The 16934-nt window shown below is 44.1% G+C and overlaps 1 protein-coding gene across 7 annotated transcripts in view; it reads left to right on the forward strand.

Annotated features, from left to right (window-relative positions):
• HELQ (helicase, POLQ like) overlaps window positions 1-16934 on the forward strand; it is a 187628-nt gene that overhangs the window by 94442 nt on the left and 76252 nt on the right. For all 7 annotated transcript variants that reach the window (XR_003856394.1, XM_029599498.1, XM_029599489.1 and 4 more), the window contains 2 exons: window positions 1699-1840; window positions 2760-2864. Coding sequence is in view for 6 of the 7 variants with exons in the window: in XM_029599498.1 (XP_029455358.1) it covers window positions 1699-1840; window positions 2760-2864 (247 nt within the window). In the remaining variant the exon portion in view is untranslated. The remainder of the gene's footprint in view (window positions 1-1698; window positions 1841-2759; window positions 2865-16934) is intronic.

The following is a 16934-nucleotide window of genomic DNA, read 5'->3' on the forward strand; positions in this document are numbered from 1 at the left end:
GGTTATTACCACCCTCTTACGGGCAAGAAAAACGTCTACATCTATAGCCTACATTCGAGTATGGAAAGTGTTTGATTCTTGGTGCCGTGGGTTGACTTTGCCCCCACAGCAAGCTACTATTGGTCACATTCTTGCCTTTCTACAGGACGGATTACGGAAGAGATTGGCGTGCAGGTAGCAGCCTTGGGCTGTTTTGAGGGTAAGGTTGAGGGTGCTTCCATTGCCGCTCACCCAGAAGTGGCAAGATTCTTGAAAGGGGCCAAACACTTGAAGCCTCCAGTGCGCGCAATTTGTCCATCATGGAGTTTAAATTTGGTTCTCCGTAGCCTTTGTGGCTCTCCCTTTGAACCTTTGAAGCGAGCCACATTGAAGGATTTAACGCTTAAGAGGGTGTTTCTCGTGGCTATCTGTTCGGCTAAACGAGTTTCGGAGCTCCAAGCCTTGTCATGTAGGGAGCCTTTTCTGCATATTTTTGATTCGAGAATTACTATTCGGACAGTACCCTCATTCCTTCCGAAAGTAGTCTCGGCATTTCATGTCAACCAATCTATCGAGTTGCCAGCATTCTCTGTCGAGGATAAGGATCTGAGGCGGTTGGATGTCCGTAGAGTCCTTTTACAGTACCTAGAGGTTACCAATCCGTTCAGATTGTCGGATCATCTTTTTGTGTTGTGGAGCGGAGCGAAGAAAGGATCTAAAGCTTCTAAGACTACTATTGCCCGCTGGTTGAAAGACACTATTGCTTCTGCTTACATAGGTCACGGGCGCCCAGTACTAGAGGGCCTTAAAGCGCATTCTCTTAGGTCACAAGCAGCGTCATGGGCAGAAAGCCAATATGTTTCGCCCCAAGAGATTTGCCCTGCAGCTACTTGGAAATCATTGCACACATTTGCTAGACATTACCGGTTGGATGTCCGGGATCCAAAGTTGGATTCCTTCGGCAGCAGTGTGCTCCGCGCCGGACTCTCCAGGCCCCTCCCCTTTTAGGGCAACTTGGGTACATCCCAGCAGTCTGGACTGATCCTGGTACGTACAGGGAAAGGAAAATTAGTTCTTACCTGTTAATTTTCGTTCCTGTAGTACCAAGGATCAGTCCAGATGCCCGCCCATTGGCAGGAGAGTTCGTACAGCAGTTTGTATTCTCTTGGAAGATTATTTCAGTCTATGCATCTATGCGACATGGTTGGTGTTATTTAAGACGTTTATATAAGTTTACTTCAAGACATTTAAGTTTGTCTTGGTCTAGTCATTGGTTGTTGAATTACAATAAAAGTTATATTGACAGCTGTTCATTCTGCTTTGATATTGATTATACTGAGGGATCGCAGGTGGCACACCAGATTATATGGTGGGTGCTTTTCAGCTTTTCTCTGACTCCATCTGCTGGAAGGGAGGCATAACCCAGCAGTCTGGACTGATCCTTGGTACTACAGGAATGAAAATTAACAGGTAAGAACTAATTTTCCTTTTTTTTTTGTCAATACGTATCTGTTCCAATAAAAATCTTTAAACACAAAAAAAAAAATTTGTTTTTAAGTTAAATTAATTCTTATGAGAGACAGGTAAATGGTTGGTAGCTAAGGTTGAAGTTTTGATGATTGGTGCTACTGCTTACAAGTTTCAGCCTTAAGCAAGTTCAGTATGTTTTATTGTAACTGAAATAGATTCTGATATGCAAGGTGTTTTCTCTTTTGGTAGGGTTGTGATACGGGCTCCCTATGTGGCTAGAGATTTCCTGAAGAGGGCACAGTACAAACAAATGATTGGTAGAGCTGGACGAGCTGGAATTGATACTGCTGGTGAAAGCATTCTTATTGCACAGGAGAAAGAGAAACAGCTGGTAATTCACTCATTCTTTGCTTTTAAGCCTTGTTAAGGTGGGTATGAGATATCTGCATATGATCTTCTGCATCATTTTATTTTCTCAGGACCTTTATCTTGCACTCTGTCTTCTTGTCATAGCAGTTCAGTCACAAAAGTGAAATATGTGGCCATATCATAAGTTGCTGTCACTGCTGCAAGTGCAAATTTCCATTGACCCTGGGGAAGCTGTGGGCACAAAACCTGCTATTCCATAGGGTAGCACAGTGTATATCAGCCATAGCACTACATTAGTGCTGTATTCTTTCTTGTGTGTTTCTGCATGTTCTGTCCAAAGATTTTTCTTTTTAACCCATTACTACCAGAGATCTGGTATGGGAATCTGCATGGTTTTTGCTGTGTGCTGGCACATGCTACCCTTGTATATAGGTCGTCTAATAATCTTTACAGCATTTACTGGAGATGCTTAAACTGTGAGCTATAATTTATAGATATGTTCCACACAATACATTCAATACACTAATCTATGTTCTAATGCAGATTTACAAATTTATGAAGCCAAATCTGATTTTTGAGGTTAGTTTGGTACATTAATGTAAAGAAAAGCAAATTAATGTGACAGATCAAATAGGTAAGAGTTAAACATTGCCCTTTGGATAAGTAATGATTGTTGATTATTAGGCACAATAACAAACTTGGGGATGCAGTAAGACACTGATTTCATAACCAGGAAACTTTATCAACACACACATGTGACAGTTGAAAGTGTTTGAGGGAAAAATGTCAAACATTTCTCCTTAAAGCATAATGAATCAAGCAAGTTCAGAATGGAAATTATAAGCTGAGTTTATTTATGAGAAGAACTTGAGGCGTTTATTGTGATTGTGGTAAGCATCTCAAGACAAAGTTGTAATAGTTGTTGTTGCTTTTATTGCTAGGTTAAAGACTTGATTAGTAGACCTTTGGAGAACTGCTACAGCAATCTGATGCATGACTACTGCAAGGGAATCCAAAGCCTTTTCCTGTCACTGATTGGGCTAAAGGTATGATTTAATAGCTTTCTAAATAACTGGAGAGAGGAGCTTTCTCCAAGGAAAAGCAGGATGGCAGTCCCTTACACATGGGTGACGACATCCAATGGAGCCTGGCACAGAAAAACTATGCCAAAGTTTCTAGAACTTGGGCGAGCCTTGCTAGGCCTGCTCATGGCATGCTACTATAACATGCATCCATGCAGGGTCCTTTAGTCTCTTTCCATGGAGCCCATAAACCAGTCTAAACTGGGAGATTTTTCTCTCTTTTTCTTTCTTAACTCAAATGTTTCTTTTTACTTTCAGTTGCATTGCAGGATCTTGCAGTCTTTTCCTCTTAGTCTTCCTAGGAAGGTTTTTTGGCGTTTCTTCAAAGTTTTCTTTTGCAGTTGTTCTCCAGAGTGGAGCCTCTGGCCCACCAGCCATTGAGCCTCTGCTGCTATAGTTGGCTTTGAATCCCTTTTGTTTTGTGAAACCATGTTTAGTGGGCTCCAGCAGTGCCTTCACTGCAGGACCATATATATCATGATAGATATGTTCTGTGCCTGGGGGCATCACATGCATCAGGGGAATGCTGCAAGTGCACTGAGATGACCCCAAAAAGATGACTATCCCAATTAGCATTCATGGAAGTGTTTATTGGATATCCCGAATCACAAAATTATTCATCTAGTAGACTCCCAAGATAAATTATCTGCTGCTGGTGCTGAGATGTGGAACAAACTACCTTTATCATTATGGAAAAGTAGACATGTCCTAAGTATTAAAAACAGCTTAAAATACATTTGTTTGAGATTGTATTTTTTTTAATATGATTGGCAGGAATATTTATCAGCATTGTGAGCAAATGTGGGCCACTTCTTAATTTTAATTCATTTTATTTTATTTTTTTTCCATTTTTGTGTATTTTATGGTGGTTTTATCATGTAGAAATGTATGTAGATCTGTTACATTATGTATGTTTTAACGGTAAGCCTCTCAGAATTTTAGATGATGCGGCATATAAATTTTGTTAAATTAAATAAATGGAATGTCTGGGCACTGGAAGACCAATTCTTCGGCATCTGCAAGGGAGATATTGGCACTGAAGGAACCCTGAGCTGCACCAATGTCAGGAACAGCATCGGAAGGATTACCAGTTCCCTTGACTTTAGTGGCTGGTAGGAAACCTGGAGAAAGACGGTCGTCAAAATTCCCCCGTTTAAAGAATGCATCGGGTTTGGAGTCTTCGACTTCGGCATCAAGGAAGATACATGCCGAGCATTGTGGGAAGACTAAGAAGCATCGAAGCATGGTGTTGAGAATAGGGACGGGCCGGCATATGCTGGGAACTCCCCAAAGCGGCCCTGGGATGAGGAGAGCACATCCTCTATGCCTGCCGTGGGGCTCAAGACACCTGGTGCCAGCTATCAGTCCTCCTCCTCTCAGTTCCGAAGAGGATGTGGTCACATCTCCTACATCCCAGTTGGTGTTGGCATCTGCTGTTTTTGAGGAGGAGCTGGAGAAATGTATGATCATAGGTGTTTTCAAAGTAGCATTGAGAGTCTCTCAAGAGATTGGGACATGCAGACTCGCCTGACATGGTGATGCAGGAGTAGCTCGCCGATGTGCCATGTACTGGGGATATTCTTATCAGAGAGTGAAGGATGCAGTGGCATAGATCTGGGATTGTGCAATGCTCCAGTAGCTCTACACAGCCATGCCAGACCCAGCCTCCTCTTCTAGGAGGTACCCAAGATTGGAGCAAAGAAAGCACTTCCATCCGAGAAGGCACTATCCTCCACTTCCTTGGTCCTGTTTGCAACAGGCCCCACTTGCCAGTCAGCGGAAACAGTGGGCGCCTAAGCCTCAGACATCATCCCAGGCAACACCGGGAATGGGGTTTTGACTAGGCCGTGGAGAGCATTGCTAGGATACCTGTGCTGCAGGACTTTCCTGTTGGAGGCAGACTGTTTTTTGGAACCATTGGCCCAGGATAACCTCGGACATATGTGGGTCCTCTGCATCATCAAATCAGCCCCAGACCTGTTATGGAGTTGCTCTGCATGTGGAGCTCTTCTCCTTTTTGCTGGCCAGAGCAGTCAAACCTGTTCCACCAAGGCAAAAAGGGCAGGAATTCTACTCTAAATATTTCGTGATTCCAAGGAAAACAGACTTGAGGGCCTTGAACAAGTTCATAAAAAAAAAAAAAATTTCAAGATGTTTTCCCTGGACATCTTGATTCCTTTTCTGCAAAAAGGGGATTGGCTCTCCTTTTTTAATCTAAATATTGCAAGCACATAGAGAAATTTTCAGGGCACAAGAAATACCTACCATTCATAGTAGGGGACCAACATCTCTAGTATCACATTCTGCCATTTGGGCTGATGTCTGTATCACGCATTTTCACTAAACGTCTGCCTTTGGTGGCAGCGAAGCTGTACAAACACGGGATGCACGTGTTCCTATATCTGGACAATTGGCTGGTCACGAACACTTCTTAGGTCGGAGCAGAGGATTCGATGCACATGACTATCTGGATGTTGGCATTACTAGGGTTCATCATAAACTAACCCAAGTCCTATCTCAGTCTGTCACTTCAATTGGAGTTTATTGGAGCTCTGCTAGACACGACTCAGGCAAAGGCCTTCCTTCCAAAACAAAGGGCCTTCACTCTGGTGTCCATAGCAGTGGAGATTCAGGTGAGTCAGCAGACATCAGTTTGGCACCTGTTAAGACTGCTGGGCCTCATGGCATCTACTGTACATGTGACTCCCAAGGCACATCTTTATATGAGAAAAGCCAATGGACTAAGGTCACAGTGGCTGTAGGCCACCCTTGACCTCCAGGATAGCATCCAGATCACACAGCTGCTCCGGGACTCCCTGTCCTCTGTGGAACATTTCGGATCTGGTCATAGATTTCCTCCCATCCAAATTCTCCTTATGAAGGATGTGTAATCTCGAGTGGTGGGCCCATGAGGGTGCAACCAGGGAGCTTGGTCCGCTCAGGAGAGGTTACATCAGATAAATTTCCTGGAGCTCTGGGCGATTTGGTATGATCTATGGGCTTTCGAGATTGACTGTCCAATAAAGTTATCCTTGTCTAGACAGAAAACCAAGTAGTGATGTATTACATCAACAAGCAGGGAGAATAGACTCTTACTTTGTGTCAGGAGGCCATCCACTTGTGGAGCTAGCCATCTCTCACAGGATGATGATCCTGGTCATCATGGAGATTGTGTATTGGACAGATTGAGCTAGTCCTTGCAAGCACATGAGGTATCCCTGAATCAGGAAGTGGCGCACCGGATCTTCCACTGCTGGGGAACCCCAGTAGTGGATCTGTTCACGTCTCCCTGGAACTTAAAGGTACCACTCTTTTGTTCCAGGCAAACTAGCCTTGGACATCCTTTCCCTGCATTGGGACAGGGGCCTTCTTTATGCATATCCTCCAACTCCACTAGTGGTGACATTCTCTTGCATGTCAAGCAGGACAAGTGGGTCATGATCCTCATAGCCCCCTTTTGGCTGAGAGGTTTGGCTCCCGTTCCTCCAGGAGTTGGCAATCAAGGAACCAATTAAGCTGGGGACTTCCCCAGATCTCATTTCTCAGACCAGGCCAAGTTGCATCATCCCAACCTCCACTCCTTCTTGCTCACTGCATAGATTTTGAGAGGTTCATCCTGCAAACCCCTTGGTGTCTCTGAGAATGTATCTCTTGTCCTCGTGGTTTCCAGGAAAACATAAGAAATTGCCATGCTGGGTCAGACAAAGGGTCCATCAAGCCCAGCATCCTGTTTCCAACAGAGGCCAAACCAGGCCACAAGAACCTGGCAATTACCCAAACACTAAGTGTGCTGTGTGGTATGAGCAACTGGCCCTAGATCTTCTCCTGCTCCACCAAAAAACTGCATAACTACCTTCTACATCTATCAAATGGACTCAAAACCAGTTTGGTGAGGGTTAACCTTAGTGCGATTAGCACCTACTATCACCATGTAGAAGGTAAACCTATCTCTGTACAATCTTTAGTTGTCCGTTTTATGTGGGATCTGCTTCACTTGAAGCCACCTGCAGTGTCATGGTACTTCAATGTGGTTTTGCCCCAGTTGATTGAAGGCTCCTTTTGAGTCACTGCACTCTAGTGCCCTGAAGTAATACATCAGCACTTGTTGACCTGGAAGATTGTGTTTTTGGTGGCAGTTACTTTCACTTGCAGGGTTAGTGAGCTCCAAGCCCTAGTAACTTTTCCACCTTACATTGTTTTTCCATGGTAGGTTGGTATTGCGCACACATCCTAAGTTCTTACCTAAGTTGGTTTGGAATTCCATCTTATTTAGTCGATCATCATTCCAATGTTTTTTCCCAGGCTGCATACCCACCGTGGTTAACAAGCACTGCACTGTTTGGACTGAAAGAGAGCCTTGGCCTTCTACCTGGAGCTATCTGAAGCCCATAGGAAGTCCACCCAGCTTTTTTTTTATTTATTTATTTATTTATTTTATGCCAACAAGTTGAGAATTGTCATTGCCAAACAGACTATTTCTAATTGACTAGCAGATTGCATCACCTTTTGTTATGCCCAGGCGGGGCTGAATCTGAATCTTTGTTTGAACCATGACAGCGTCAGTAGCACACCTACGATCAGCCCCATGGAGGAGATCTGGAAGGCTGTGAAGTGGCGTTTTCTGCACTTATTCACATCACATTATTGCTTGGATAGGGATGACCAGCGTGACAATAAGTTTGGCCAATCCTTCCTTTGGAGTCTTTGGTGGGGTAGAGCCCTACTCCTTTCTGCCTATGGTCCATTATTTTCTGTTCCAGGCTGCTGCCCCCCACTAGAGGTTACTGTAAGGATAAAGAAAAAAGGCTGGTTGCTGCCAAAAAAAACCTCCCAAACCAAATCATTGTTTTTGTGCTGTTTGCTGTGTGCCTATTGGCACTATACTTCTTTTTGTTGTTGTTGTGGGTCAGTCTGTAGCTACAGGTTACTATGTGTGAGGACTGCCTTCCTGCTTGTCCTCTGAGAAAGTAGAGTTGCTTACCTATAACAAGTGTTCTTAGAGGACAGCAGGATGTCTGTCTTGACAATACCACCCATCTGGGTGTTAAGTTCTCCTCCTTTCTTATCACTTCATTCTCTGCTACATACGAGACTGACTGGACCCAGCGTATAGACTCATGGAATAGAAGCATGCCTTGAGCATGCCCAGTGAGGCTCACTAAAGTTCTAGAAACTGACATAGTTTTTCTGTGCTGGGCTCCATTAGATGATGTCACCCATGTGAGGACTGACATCCTGCTGTCCTCAGAGCACCTGTTACAGGTAAGCAGCTCTGTTTTCTCCTGATGCATACCTGTGAAACCAGGGTAGATGAGTTGGTTTTTGTTTTTTTTTTTTCTCAAATGCTAGAATTTCATTTTACTTTGAGGATATTGGAATGCTATAGAACAAGCAAGCAGTACGACAGAGTGTATCTCATTATGCACGTGAAGCATGGATGTTTGAAGCAATGAATCGAGCAGCCAATGTCACTGGATGTTGTCTTTTTCGCCTCACTGAGTTTTTCCTTGTATTTTCTTTTCATCTCTTTGTTTTCTTTTTCTCCCCTTGTTCTTTTTCAAGTTGTTCTTTCCTTATTTTTTTCCTTATCCCAATCTTTCTTCTTCATACTATGCCCTTGTTCAGTCTTTCCCATCCTCCAGTCCAACCCTTTTCTATGTTCAATCCTCATTCCCTTTATGCTTGTTAGGAAGACTTGGTCAGAGTTCTTGGAGAAATGACCAGATAAGTTTTACGATTTGTTTTATGGATTTACTTGACTTGCTAGTTTTCCTTATATTTTAAGGTTACTGAAATATGAATGTTTGTGAAAGATGTGTTTGTATGTCTTCTAGCTGGCTGTAACTAAGTGCATTGTTGCTAAAGCAAATAAGAATCCAAGAGTGAGAGTTAAAATATGAGTGGCATATCTAGATTAACCAGCCTATTTGAAAACTAGGGAGACTACTTTGGCTGATTGCTTGAGAGCTATATGTTGAAAGGATAAGAAATGTCTTCTAGCCAGAAGGAGCCCACCAAAATAAAACCACTCTGTGCCTCCATAGAGGGTACCTTGCACAGCTTAATTAGTCTCTTAGAAGAAGAGTATATATAGCATCCTTCTAGAGAAGACGCTTGTACTACTCTCCTGTGTTCTGGATGAGTTCCTAATAGACAAAATATATTACTAAGTATTACTGCTGATGTATTTTGTAGTTTGAGACTATCACCATATGCAGGTGACTCTGAAAGTGAAATATGAATTTCCTTTTCTTTCTGCTACACCAGTCCAGAATAATTGGGGCTAGTTCCCTCATCCAGCTGATGAAGGCAGAGAACATTTTCTTTTTTTTCTTTCTTTTTTTTTTTTTTTAATCTGTGACATCACTACTACATCCGTTGAGCACGGATGGGTTTGAGCCAGTATTCTTTGCCTCCAGCTGATGAAAGAACTACTGATGGAGCAGCAGTATTTATTCCTGGTCTGGCAAACAATTTGAATTAATAAAAAAAAAAAAAAAGATTCTTGGGTCATGAATCTTTAATCTTACGAGGGTTTGTGGCAAAGTACCCTATAAAAATCCTCCAAACACCTTAATAGACCGGGCTCAGTCCACCTTAACACAGGGTATTCTGGGTGCAAAGTGTCTCCTCTGAGCAGGAATAAAGCATAAGCTCAGAGGAGAGCAAGGGAGGCCGAAGCTTTTCTTAAATACTGCTTGGATGAAGTGTTTGGTACGAAGTTTTGTTGAAGTAAGCTGCTGCTATGTATCATTTGAGTGTGTGTAATAAAAGTATGCGAGAGAAAACTGGAGCACAGACTGTAATCTGTCCTCGAGCCACCCATAGACTGCTCATGCTCTTTGACAGGGTTTTTAGTTGAGCCAATTTATAGCAAATATCTAAGGCATGCGCCTGTAAATTTTACAGAGTAGCAAGCCAACATTTTGTTATGCTCCAATTCCCATTAGAGGGTTATTGATTTGACCAATTCAGAGCAAATATACATATATTAAGGAAAAGAAGAGGAGGATCCTCCAAGAGCCTGTCAGATCTTCACTACCTTTCTTTATTCATGGTAAAATTAAAAGAAAAAAAAAGACCCTTGAATGTTAAGGTATGGCTTAAGAGTATTCAACCAACCAGTTTCTAATGGTTGAAAAACGATGCTAGCCTTCATCTCAGAGATTATAAAGCTGTTTTAAACTCTGTACAATCATTATTACCATTGTGCTCCCTGTGGCAGCAACAGAACAGTCTAAGCAGATAGCACAGCCTGCACTGCATAAAATCACAGCAAATAAAACAGAGGATGTATTAATAAGAGAATCTATGGCTTTGAATAAGCTCTAAAGTTATTATTTATTGAATTTAATATTCTGCCTGTAAAGTGGCTTATCTAAGCAGTTTACAATAAAAACATACTTAAAATCCAATCACAAGTACATGCAAACAGAAAACGAAATAGTTCTACAACAAGACTCCTGCAATTTGGCAATCTTCTCTGGTGTCATGTATATATATATATACCATCCCTAGCTTCATATCAAAGCAGGTTCCTAAACAGACCAGGGACCGAGAGGGTTGAAGTTGACTCTTGGGTGTGTTCACTATCCAGCCCAAAGTTTCCATTACGTGCAACACTCTGAGAATGGTTTGTTGGCTCTCTTGCCAAGATTTGGTTCAGATGAGCCAGTCATCCAGATTTGAGTTACCAGAATGGCCTGCATGTGTAAAAAAGCTGCCTCTACTACTATTACCTTGGTTAAAGATTCATGGGACTATGGCTAGGCCAAACGTAGGGCCTTGAATTGGTAGTATCTTTCTAATATAGCAAACTGTAGAAGCTTCTGTTGGTCTTTCCTGGTAGGGATATGGAGCTATACCTCTGTCAGATCCAACAATATTAGAAACTCTCCTTTTTATCATCACTAGGATAACCGACCTCATGGTCTCCATACAAAAAATGGGATACCCTCAGGGGTTTGTTTAGCTGTTTTAAATCTAGTAAGGGGCAAAAGGTTTCTTCCTTTGTTGGGAATTTGAAGTAAATGAAATTTATATTTCTTCCTGCTACTTGTTGCGTCCGTCTGTCTCAGAACGCTTCGACCTCTGTGCCTCACCTTTCTTCCTTCTCTGTCCTCAAGCCTTGGGAAGATGGCTGCTGCCGCGTCTTCATGCCGCTCTCTCCGGTGTCCCCGCAACAGTGACTGTGTTCGCCATGGTTTTCCTGATGGCCTCCTAGGGTGCGCACGCCACCCACGTCTTTATTTACGTCATGGCGGGAACCTCGGGGGCATCCCCTCCGAGTGATGTCACGACATCTGGGTATTTAGCCTGCCCTTCATTTGCTAACAAACCGAGTTAGCAAGGATTGAATTGCCTTCGGTCTAAGCTGCTCTGCCGCTGGAAGCTCTCTCTCTGCCCTTCGGGGTCATTCATCTCTAACCTGGGTACCCGCTCCTCGGGGGTCCTTATGCTTCTTTCAGGTACCTATCTTGGGATACCGGGTACTCGCTCCTCGAGGGCCTGCTCTCCCTACCTTGGTGCCTACAGTTCAATTACTTCTACCTGCCAGGATTTTCATCAATACAGATATCTACCTCAGTGAGTAACTAACCATTGTCAGTCTGTTTCACCTTCAGCTTCAGCGCTGCAAGTCTGCATCCGGGACTTCTCTACTATCTTGTGCAGCCCACCATCTACCTGAGCGTGGGACTGGTCTCCTCTGCTGAGGACCCCGGGACTACTTCTACTGGGTTATCTCACTGCTGCCGTCCCTGGGCAGTACCACCAAGCTGTATAATAAATACGAATTCTGTGTCTGCCTGTCTAGAGTCTAGCCCAGTACTGCGGTTCCTCACGGGGCTCCCCCCTGTGGGAGTGGCCATCACCGCAGTACCCAAGAATCCACTGCAACACCTCAAAACCTTAACACTACTCTAGTTCTGTGAATCCATACAAGTGGGTGGTTTGCTCCGAAAAGCAGGAGGAGGCAGTGACATTGCCACCTTACAGAGATGGTGCAACATTGTGAGAGAAACCAGTATTCTCTGCCTTCAGCAGATGGTAGGACTTGCAGGTGATGCAGCAGGGTTTTATATTGCGAAGCAAAGACACAGATGGGGCCAGGCTCTGGCACACTCAGTCAAGCGAACCCACCTTAGATTTTATATTGAGAAACATTGATGCTGTTAGGGCCAGGCCCCTGGTATTCCAAGGTGAGCCAGCCCACGTTTTGATTCCCAGTCCCAGATCGTGCTTGGTTGAGCCATGGTTTTTTTGTTGGTTTTTTTTTTGGGGGGGTGGGGGGATTCTCTGTATAGGTGAGGGGAAAAAATATATTTGAGGAGTCTTTTTTTTTTTTTCCATTTAAAGTTTTATTAACAAGAAGTCAGATACAAAGACAAACTTTTTAAACAATTTTGATACTCTTTATAATTCCCCCCTGTCCCCCCTCCTCCCCCCCCCTCCCCCGAAATTGGATGTTCAGCTAGAGAGCAAGAGTCACCCCTGTCCCCATCAGGTAAGTCAAACTAATAACAAAAAACAGTAAATGTCCCTTCTCGGCTATATGAGCCCAAAAAAGAGTCATGGTGGGACTGATCCGAAAGCGTATCCGTGTGAGGCGAGATCATTGTGTGCATGCCAGCAGAACTGTGTGTTGGAGTGTTGTACATTGAAGAGTGAACGCTCATATCTTCTGGTGAGCGAGCCAGCTCAGGTGGGGTTGCCAAGTTTTCTGGAAACGCTGGATGGTATGGTGTTTTGCTGCTGTTAATCTACTCAGGGTACAGACATGATCAAGTCTTGCCAACACCGCCGCCAAGGTTGGGCCTCGGCATGCCTTCCAGTCCTTTGCTATTTCCAGCCTCACTGCAATACAGGTCTGTACCACCAATGCACGATGAGCAGGTTGATGGCCACTATCGGGCGCATTCAGAAGTGCTGTGTCAGGTTGTAATCGGAGCGGTGTATGCAATATCTTAGTTAAGTGGTCCTCAACCTGCCTCCACAACAGCATTATGCAAGCCCCCGACCACCACATATGAATATAGGTTCCGACGGATGCACACCCTCGCCAACATAGAGGAGAAATAGTCGGTGAGATTTTGGCCATACGCTCAGGCGTGAGATACCATCGGTACAATTGTTTATATCCGTTTTTGACCAAAGCCGATGATACAGAGGCTTTACTCAGAGAGTCAAAAAGGGCCTCCCAATCCGAGTCCATATATTCTCTGGGTAAGTCTTTCTTCCATGCCCGGATATGTGTGGTATCGTCTAGTAGTTTTGCATTCAATAGTTTATAGACTTTTGCAATAAGACCTTTATATTGGCTGGGAACAGAGCAGTAACCTTCAAACAACGACTTTCCCTTCATTAAGCACACCTTAACCCGCTCCCCATGACAAAAGTGACGAAGCTGGGAATATGCCAGGTACTCAGTAGGAGGCATATTATAATCTCTAAACGATGCAAAGGATAGAATGTCCTCCCCTCCCCAGACATCCTCAAACTTGTTGAGGTTATGAGCCTTCCACAGGAGGAAGGCTGTGTGTGGGATTCCTGGCTGAAACTTAGTAGTACTAAACAGATGGGTAAGATGATAACAGGATTTGTCACCCACTAGTTTACACTTCCATCTTTTCCAGAGGTTTAGCGTGTGTCTGGTGGTAGGTAGCATGTGGCCCGTGGGCCGCCAGGACTTGGGGTCCTGCCACGCCAAGGCGGCCAAAGCATCAAAGGAGTTTGTGATTGTTCTATTATCGCCCAATGTTTAGGGTCACGGGACTGGTGCCAGAGGATCAGAGGGCGCAGTTGTGCTGCTACATAATACCAACTGAGGTTCGGTACACCAAGACCATCCTCCATCTTAGATTGGTATAACACCCTGCGGGCTACCCTAGGAGGCCTCCTTTTCCACAGAAACCTCATTAATTTACTCTGCCATTGTTTTAAGAGCTCTGATGGAATCGGGACTGGCAGGGACTGGAATAAATATAGCAGCCGTGGGAGAATATTCATCTTTGTTATGGCCACACGCCCCAACCATGATATTGGAAGACTACCCCACTTATCCATATCCAACATTAATTTCTTAAGTAGGGGTACGTAATTGAGGCTATATAAATCCCTGGGATGCGACGCAATATGAACCCCCAAGTATTTTATTGTGTGTTTTGCCCAGTGAAATGGGTGGAATGGTTGTGTCGCCTGAACGGTGCTGGGACTACAGGTGATATTTAGAATTTCAGATTTGTCCCAGTTCACTTTGAACCCTGAAACATGACTGAAACGTCTGATATCATCCTCTATAGCCGTAAGGGAGTCATGGGGATTGGTCAGGGTAAACATAATATCATCTGCGAACAACGTTATTTTGAAGGCTTGTTGGGCAAACGTAAAGCCGGTTACCTTGGCATTATCTCTGATAGTAATGGCCAGGGGCTCGAGGAATAGGGCAAATAGGGGCGATAAGGGGCATCCCTGCCTCGTCCCTCTAGCTACTTGGAAGGTATCTGAATAGCCCCCGTTAATTTTTAGGCATGCCCTAGGGTTACTATATAGACTGGTTATCCAGGCGTGGAAACGCGGGCCAAACCCCATCTTTTGCAGAACCCTGAACAGATAAGGCCAGTGGACCATATCAAACGCTTTCTCCGCGTCTATAGAGAGAAATATGGTCTCCTGGCGGTGGTGATGAGCCCACCACATTAAATCAATCAATTTACGTAGATTATCGCCCGCCAAGCACCCTGGCATAAAGCCCGCCTGATCTTGATGCACCAATGACGTGATAAAGCAGTTCATGCGAGCTGCGATTATTTTCGCTAAGATCTTCAGATCAAGATTTATTAATGATATGGGTCTATATGAACCACAGGCGGCGGGGTCCCTGCCCGATTTCAGTAAAATTGTAATCCCTGCAAGATTAGAATTGTATGCCAAGGATCCTCCATCTCTCAGATAGTTAAACACTTTTTGGAGGTGAGCTACTATATAGGGGGCCAATGACTTGTAAAACTTAGCTGTAAGCCCGTCAGGGCCCAGTGATTTTCCATTCTTTAATGACTTAATTGCATGGAGGATTTCAGCGGACGATATCTCTTCATCCAGCCGAGCTTGTGCTTCAGGGGTTAGGGTGGGTAGGTGTACCCCATCCAAGTAGGAGTCTATATCAGAGTTACTAATATTACCATCTGAAGCATATAATTTACCATAAAATTCCAGGAAACGGTCACGAATATCAGTATTGGTGGTAAGTACCTCCCCCTTTCCATTTTTTATCTTGGAAATAGTATTCTGATATGTGATTTGTTTAAGCTTACGGGCTAGGATCCGACCTGCCTTATTTCCCCCTTCAAAATAGACCTGCTTGACTACGTTCAAGGAGTGCGCCAGAGACTCAGCCCCCAACCTTGATAGCTCCTCTCTAGTCTTTAATATTTGTCGCCAAAGTCTCTTGGCCCCTGAGAGTTGGTGGGCATGGGTAAGTTGGCTTAATCGTTGGCGCAGCTCACATACTTTCTGTGTGTCCCTTTTCTTGAGGAAAGACGCCCTGGAGATTAATAGACCCCTAATGTAAGCCTTAAACGAGTCCCAAACTACAGGCGGATTCACCTCCCCGGTGGCATTGATATTGAAAAATTCTTGAGTCTGTTGAATTAGGGATTTAGTGAAATCCTCATCTGACAATAATGAATCATTTAGGCGCCAGAATCTCGCCCCCTTGGCGTACTGTGGTATATTGATATCCATCAGGACCGCAGCGTGATCTGTCCAAGCTACTGGGCTTATATCGGGTTTGGAAACGCAAGACATTATGGCCTTGTCAACCATTAGATAGTCAATTCTGGAGTAAGTGGTATGAGAGGCTGAGTAATATGTATAGGAACGGGATTTTGGAAAGTGCATTCTCCACACATCCACTAATTGACAATCGTCCATCAGCTTCTGTAGCTGCTGCCTGTGGGTAGGCGCCAGGGACGCACTCCCCCTTGAGGTATCCAGCCCTGGTTGTCTAGCCACATTGAGATCTCCCCCCAGGATTAAATGCCCCTTTCCCTGTAACAAGAGCAAGTTGTTGATTTCTTTGAAAAATGACCCCTGATCTTGGTTAGGGGCATATAAGTTTACCAAGGTATATTCTTGACCATCTATCGCAATCCTCAGTAGTAAGTAACGTCCCTTCGGATCAGTTATACAGGCTCGTTGCTCAAACACCAGGTGTTGGACAAGCAAAATACATACCCCTGCATATTTGGTGGAGTTTTTGCATGGAGTGAAAAACTGATAAGGGAACTGCGGATGTTTAAGCAGGCCCTCATACTTGCGTTTTAGGTGAGATTCTTGTAGAAACACCACATTTGCTTTAAGCAGATTTAATTCTTTAAACAAGCTATGGCGTTTATATGGGGTATTTAATCCCTTAACATTAAGGGATACTACACGGAATGAGGCCATGATTAGGAATCAAATAATAAGATAGGCCAGTAACCTCCACCGTGCTATCGCACATAAAATACAAGTGGCAGTAAGTCCCATTTTCACCTCCTCCCCCAACAAACTATGCTGCGCGGGTAGGCTATACATACATATCACAGACATCGTAGTGGAATCAGAACTCTCAACAAGGATAGATATCTGCATTTCATGGAACAGTAGTTGACTCTCCCCCTCATACATACTAATAATAGAACATAAATTTCCGAACATCCCCCCCCACCCTCCCTACCCCCCCTTCGTAGCCTGCTAATATCTCCACGCAGGCTCATCTGTAATCCTTTTAAGGAGGAATATATCAATCAGGAGCTGCATGCTCCCGCAAGCCACCAGGCATACATAAAATCTAAGTGGGCTAGTGTACTACAAAAGCAGTAAAGATTGCCATCATAATAACAAAACAGCTAAAGAAAACATTAACAAGAGAACTTGCTCAATTAATCCTTGCCACCGGATTAAGGCCTCAGAGAGGTTATCAAACCCGTTTGTCGTAGGTTTAATGTCAAGTTGCCGCCTCCGGAGGCCTCCGATGATCTGAGTTTCTTTTTA

The sequence above is a fragment of the Rhinatrema bivittatum genome, chromosome 1 (genome assembly GCF_901001135.1).
Source record: "Rhinatrema bivittatum chromosome 1, aRhiBiv1.1, whole genome shotgun sequence".
NCBI classification, from domain to species: Eukaryota; Metazoa; Chordata; class Amphibia; order Gymnophiona; family Rhinatrematidae; genus Rhinatrema; species Rhinatrema bivittatum.